The sequence below is a fragment of the Malurus melanocephalus genome, unplaced genomic scaffold (genome assembly GCF_030028575.1).
Source record: "Malurus melanocephalus ecotype Western Australia unplaced genomic scaffold, MMel_1.1 scaffold_415, whole genome shotgun sequence".
NCBI lineage: Eukaryota > Metazoa > Chordata > Aves > Passeriformes > Maluridae > Malurus > Malurus melanocephalus.
The window spans coordinates 603,449-610,481 of record NW_026623647.1 but is presented as its reverse complement, the minus strand read 5'-3'; the positions used below and the strand labels follow the sequence as shown (position 1 = coordinate 610,481).

The window sequence follows — 7,033 nt, the reverse complement described above, 5'->3', positions numbered from 1 at the left end:
CCTTCCTTCCTTCCTTCTCCAATAAACCAGCATTTCCACCTCCCCTCCCTTACTTCCAGTTCCAACAAACCACCATTTCCAGCCCCCTCCCTTACTTCCAGCCCCAATAAACCAGCATTTCCAGCTCAACTAAACCAGTATTTTCAGCCCCCTCCCTGCCTTCCAGCTCCAATAAGCCAGCATTTCCAGCTCCAATAAACCAGCATTTCCAGCTCCCCTCCCTGCCTTCCATCTCCAATAAACCAGCATTTCCAGCCCGTTTCCTTCCTTCCTTCCATCTCCAACAAACCAGCATTTCCAGCCCCCTCCCTGGACCTTATTAGGGACACACTGCACTTTCACAGTCCCTTGCTTTACCAGGCATTATTAAAACTTCCCCGAGCCTCCTAATGTTGCTGTTTTTCGCTCCTGCAGAGCAGGGAGGTTGAGCTCTGCAGATCTGTAGCCCGCAGCAATGCCCCCAGCCAAACTAAAACTACAAGCAGGTGATGCCAAGCCGCTCCTGCAAATCTTGGTAATGGCTGTTTTGAAGAAGGAAAACCACTAGAAAGAGAGCTGACAAGAGGAAGAAGAAGATGGCTTGGAGGGGAGAAAAACCTGCACAGTACGACCCATTGGTCAGCATTTGCTGCAGCACTTGCTGGCCAGTTTTCAGCTCTGCAGACCATTAAAAATGTGYCTCAAAGCAAGCCCAGCTCTCCAGCCTGTCCCAGCTCCAGCTTTAGTGGTGAGAGGTCCTTGCTGGAAGSCTGCAGTGTCCCTAACCCCCAGCAGCACTGTTATATCCCAATATCCCATCCTCTCCACCCACAGCACAGCATTCTTGGTCCTCCAGCCCCTCCTGATGATTTGACTGACTAACAACCACTTACACTGTGTAGTATCTGCCCTGGCAGGAGAGAACAGCCTTCCCAGAAATGGTGCAGTGCTTTTTTATTCCTCTCCCCACACATTTATCTGGCAGCTCTGTGTTGCCTGCCCTCTCTCTGCCTCTCTCCTCAGGCAGCACGGCTTCAGCAGCTTTTTTTAAAGTTTGTATTTTCAGCCCTGGCCCTCCCTCCCAGTGCTAGATACAAAACCACACAAACTACTTCCCCACTAGAATTCTGCTTCCACAGACTTTCCTTCTCACACTCTTTTCTCCATTTCTCAAGGGAGCCTCGAAAATTCCGAAGGAGCCCTGGAAATCCTTTTTTCATGGTTCCCACATAAGCTCTTCGATCATGGAATCTCATCTTTTCATCCTGTAAGCACGGGGTAGGTCTCCCTCTAAAACAATGTCTTTTGATCAGCCTTGAAAGCTTCTGGAGAGGCAGACAGCCCACCAGGATACTGGGGCTGAACACGAAAAATGACTTTTGGGACCAAGCAAAGTGATTTTACTGCTTTCACACTACTCAGAATATCTTCTGGGATAAAAGCAAGGCCCCCAGTGTAACCTCTGAGACAGACTCAACACAAAACCTCAGCCCTGAGAGGCACTAACTGGCACGTGGCWGAAATAACCTGCAATTGCTGCACATACAAATGCACTTTTGTTGGGCCATTGAGYATTGTTGGGCTCTGAGTCCTGGTATTTTTGTTTCTTTGTGTTTCTGAGTGGGGCAGTTTCAGCAGAAATGAAAAGTAAACAATTCTTTAAATGGCCAATTATCACAAACTATGGAACATTTCACATTATTTCAGCTGTCTATGTGTAGAGAGTAAGGACACAGCTAGAGCAGGCACAATGAGGGACCCTTGGACTTTATCCTCAGGACATGAGGGCTACAACAGCACCTCTGACTCCAGTGGAGAATCTGATCTGATCCCTAAAATTAAGACCAAAATACTAATGACAAAAGGCAGAGGACTCCACAACCTCTGCATCTGCATTAACTGTTGCATCCTCTATCACTGCCTTTTCCACAGGGCCCTGTCTGCATTCCCACAGCAAGGTATGAGCCAAGGTTTTCATGCTCAGCTCTGTGTTTCATGAAACCTGYTGGAATATATTATATTTAAGCTCTCAGCTTCCCTGAGAGATTGGCTGAAATTGGCTGAGGGTTCAAACACTGCCAGGCTCCACACCTGCACAGACACTGCGTGATCCAAGGGACTCTCTCCTCGGAAATCAGGTTAAAATTCTGCTGTTGATTAGGATTCYCCTTTTACCCTCCTCACACTGCAGCCAAGACTTTGCTTAAAGACAGCATCTCTGCACTGTAGCCCAGRGAGAGAAAGAGAGCATGTCCAAGGAGTATTTGGCTAAACTTCTGCTTTATCATGTACTGAGAACAGCAAAAAGAACTTCAAGGAAAGAAGATGCTGCCGCTTCTTCAAGAAAGACAGAAAAATCCCCACCAAAACCCTTGACCCAAGGCTTTCCTTTGATGAGTACATGATGCCAGAGAACCTGGAACTTGGGAGAAATGTGGTGAGAGTCTRTTAGCCTAGATGAAACTTTAGCTGTTATCCCAAGCACTCTAGACAGAATTTTAAATAAGGTGTTGCTTTACGTGCATTTTAATGGCTGCAATATACCAGTGATAGATTAATTTTTCAGAATAAAGAGATTTATCTAGGCCCTCACTTTCTGAGCTGCTGAATGATGGATGTGGAGGTGCTGATGCACTGCACCAGGCAAAGGGGTTAACTCCACATCACACTGGACCAAGTGCCTGGGATTTGCAGGGTCAGATGGTGATTTGCAGGTTGATGGGTTCAAGCTCTACCACYGCTTTTTTGGCTTACTCCTTTGACCTGTTTTGCCCTGTGGCTTTTGCAGATGAACACCAYTAGATCCTCTTGGGAATATTTTGAATTTCCCTGTCCTGGCTGCCTTCTTGGAGGGGATGCTTAGGGTGARGCTGTGGGGTGAGTCCTGCCATTCATGGCACCAAGAAGGGGCAAAATGCAAAATGTAAAGCTCCTCAGCACTGAAACTCTTCCATGAGTTTCCCTCACCGCTGTGACCCGGGATGCAATGACTGAAGTGACAAGTGAACCCCAGAGGGAGAAAGTTTTCATCAGCCCTTCAACCACCACCAAAACTGCTCATAATGACCACATCATCTCCATCCTGAGGGGTGGCACAAACACTCTGAAAACACCTCTAAAGCATGAACAATATGTTTGGGTGCTCAGAGCCAAGCCCAGAGTTGTGCTGCTGAAGCAGGGCTTTGGTTTGAGTGAATGCTCAGAGTGGGTGAAGGGGAAGCGCCCTCTCCTTGCTCTGGGAAACTCCTGAGCCTTTCCCAGCTGGAAGAATGAAATACCATCATGGCCACATTTGGGTGTGGTTAATAAAATTCATCAACTCCTCCGAATCAGGATTAGAAGAGAAATGCAGGGCAGCAGCACAGGGCTGGGGCTCTCAGTGCTGACCAGAGCACAGGCACAGAGTGACCCTGAATGAGGAGAGAGGAGCAAACAGGACCTCCCTGAGACACCTGAGTGGCCTCAGTGGCTTTGGCAGCACCCAGGTGATRGCTGCACACTCCAGGAATGGCAGCGGGCAGAAAGCACCCAGCTCCAATAACAGATACACCATTTATCCASCTGACGGGCTTGTTTTTAATACCCTCCTACCATCCCATAAAATTATGTCTGGTTTCCTGATGGAAGGCTTCCTGAATGCTCTGATCAGTGCCTTTGGGACAGGTGTGCTCGGCAGCCCTTGGGGAGCACATCCCTTTGACACTTTTTTCAGTTCAGGCTACACCACAACACCGAACTCCCCAAATCAATTTTCCATTTGTCCTCCCTTTCCCTTAATAACACTCTCCGTATACTGTGCACATTTAATTTACTCCAGCAATTTCCCGTCCCACTTTCACATTTTTTGACCATAAAAACCTGGGAAAAAGATAACTTATACTGACAACTCTGTCAGGGCATCATTTCTCTTAATGCATCACATTAGAGTCTTATTGAAGCATGAACAATGTGAAGCCTGGGCTCACCGTTGTCAGCCGCCAAGAATGTGGCCTCGTAGACATTATTCTTAATGTAGTCTGACTCTCGATCAAGGACAGCAGCAGTAGTGATCTGACCATTTGTGGCATTAATGTTCAGCCAGTTTGCAGGATCTGACAGCTTGGAGTATCTACAGAGAAAGGAAATAAATACATGGCAGTCTTTTCACTGACATATCCTTAATATTGCTTGAAATACGTTTTTTTTTCTGGGCTCCTGACCCGTGATTTGAAGGACCTTTGGATAACTGGTTTTGTTGACAAACACAATGCTAATTGAGTATCCKGTTTTTGACCTTTACAATTATTCAATTTTTCAATTTCTTTCGTTTTAAAGGTTTTTCTTTTCACTAAGTGCCACTTACATGCTGGTTTCCTGCTGCTGGCAGAGGACATTTCCTGAGGTCTCTGCAGCTGAGGAGAAATGGGGTCTGCAATGACCATTGCATCCGTATGTCTGAATTAGAGGATGGATTCCTGCTCTCTCTGCTCCTCACTTTGCCCTTCTGAAAACAGGTGTCTAAAGTCAAGAATATCCCTTTTTTCTGCCCATCACTAACAAACAACAGTTTGGGAATATCACACTGTCAGAGTGGCTTTCCAGCTACTCAGTAAACTCACAGTTGTCTACTCATGTCCCATGCAACCAGCTGAGAGCATGGTTTGTTTTGGGAAAACTTTTCCTCTGTTCTCCAGATAAGTGTGTTTTGTTCATCTTTCTCACTTGCTTGTTTTCTTTTTATTTAATTCATTGCTTTTATTTAATTCATTGCTTTTGATTTCTATTTCTGTTCTATTTCTAGTTCTGAACTGAGATGGACCATAACTATCCAACTGGAAGCTAATAAATGGCCAGACTATAAATTACTGAAATAAGAAAACAGAAGCTGAGCTTACTTCACAGGTAACTCAGACCTGCTGATAATTTTATATAATTTGTCATTAGATAACAGGTGAGAGTGCTACTGGCTTCTGGTGAATATCCCTTTCCAGAATTGGGCTGTTTGAAGCAGAAACTCAAAGGGAAGCTTGAGCTGCGTCAATCCATGTGAAGAGGAAAGCAACACACAGCTGCACAAACCCCTGCCAAAGGAAAGAATTACATTTCATGGAGCCAGACTCTTTGGGATGTTTTCATTTCAGTATCACTGCTGTGAGGCTCCTGCCCTTTCTCTGTTAGAGGACCAGGGATCCAGKTTCAAAGCTGGCTTTGTGAATGTGTCTGTGGCTAATGAGGATAACTYGAGGTGTGACATTGGCCATGCCAAGCTGTGCATTACTGGAGATGCTCCTGCTTCCTCATCTTCTATTTGTAAAGACTCTATTTCATCAAAGACTATTTAGAGACTAAAAATTGYATGCAAGGCTCTAGCAGCTGGGTCAGCTTATCCTGGATCTGCAGGCTTAGCCTTTTGGGTATCTTTTTTTCCTAACTCACCAATGCCAACTGTGATGTAAAAAATGAAATATCTTTTTTACATGTCACGAAGGCAGACCCCAAAGAAGTCCCACTGCTTTTTGCAAGGTCTGGGCATTGGATATCCTGATGCAAAGGCAGAGATTGTACTGGGGTTTGGAAATGAGTGCTGGTGGATGCCCTAAATGTGTGTCCTGGAAGCCCTAGAAAGAAACAATTAAAGTAACTGGCTGTTGACACTCTCAGAAAGTCCTACAAGGCCCTACATGTGCAGTGACAGGAACAGCAGACACTCGTTTGGGTTACAGATCACCCCCTCCAGGTTAGAGGGAGCACTCCATCACAAGTGAGTTGTTCTCTCCTCTGAAAACCAGCCTTGGTACAGACATCMGGGAAATAAAGACCCTTCAAAGGGCAATATTTCAAAAAGAACGTAAGAAAAATGGGCTTGTTAGTTAGGATGGTCTCTTTCTTCTAAAGTCACAATACCTGTCTAAAGACAACAAGATGAGGCAGTGAATAAACTATCATTTTCTAGACCAGACAGCTCTGTGCCAGGTGAAATATTTCAAACTCTTCCTGACACAAAATGTCACTCCTGATGTAAGTTTAAGTGGCCTCGGCTGTGGTCACGTCACATAGTCAGGTTTTGCCAAAAATACAGCAGCCTTTACAGACTGAGAGYAAAACAGAAACCAATTTCTGTGGATGCAGAGGTATCCAAAAGCAGGAAATGCATTTCCTGTCTGCACAGACAGAGCTGAAATAGTTGTGAAAGTGTTGCAAGGACTCTCATTCTCACCTACGCTTTGCTGTCAATTATTTCCTGGTGGGAAGGTGTGTGAGCCAGTCCTGGACCATGGATTSAGTCCCCAGTCTGCCCAGGTGGGACAAAACAGAGTGAGTGACTCCCTCCTGGTCACAGCATGAACTAAATGTGATCTGAAGCTGCTTGGATCAAACATCTGACTTTTACAAGGTTAAAATTTGGGCAGCTGAATCCCATTCCTGGGGAAAGCAGACAAAGAGGAGGTTGTGTTTGGCAGCTGCTCTGGAGAGAAAGGGAAGGTTGGAACAAATGGCAATCACTGGGAGCAGGCAAGGGGAGCATTAATGAGACACAGACTGTCAGGGAATGGGGGTYTGGGTGCTCAGGCCATACTGGACTGTAGGACACCCTAAAAGCCTGCCCAGAAAGTGTTTGTAACCACAGCAGCCCCGCTCTGACCTGTCCCACAGCTCCTCTTGTACTGTGCTTTTAAACCAGCTTGGACCTGAATCCTCTGCAACACAAGGCATGATTAAAGATCCCAGCCATTCCTTTGAAAACCCAGTTTCTTTCTGTGCCTCCGTCTCCCCCCATAAAACAGCAAGAACAAAGCTGCCTTTTTCCAAACCTCTGTGTTTACAAAGTGCACGAACTCACACAGGGCGAGGCAGCCCTGACCTCTGTAACAGCACAGAAATCTGCTTCATTTGAAGGAGTGATCAGCCCCACTGCAAGCCATAGGATCCAACTGTGCCCTCCCTGGCCCAGCTGCTCGAGCCTGGCTTACCTGGGAAGGGGATTGGGRTTTAGAGCCTTGTGGGGCTCTGTGCAAGCACCCCACTGCAGGCACCACTCCCTGCCAAGCATTTCATTGATATCCCACCAGCCAGG

At 46.3% G+C, this 7,033-nt stretch overlaps 1 protein-coding gene across 1 annotated transcript in view; it reads right to left on the bottom strand.

Moving 5' to 3' along the window:
- Positions 1-7,033, bottom strand: part of CDH4 (cadherin 4) — a 405,208-nt gene that overhangs the window by 10,429 nt on the left and 387,746 nt on the right. Inside the window, exon 11 of the mRNA XM_057379655.1 lies at positions 3,945-4,121. Coding sequence (XP_057235638.1) covers positions 3,945-4,121 — 177 coding nt within the window. The remainder of the gene's footprint in view (positions 1-3,944; positions 4,122-7,033) is intronic.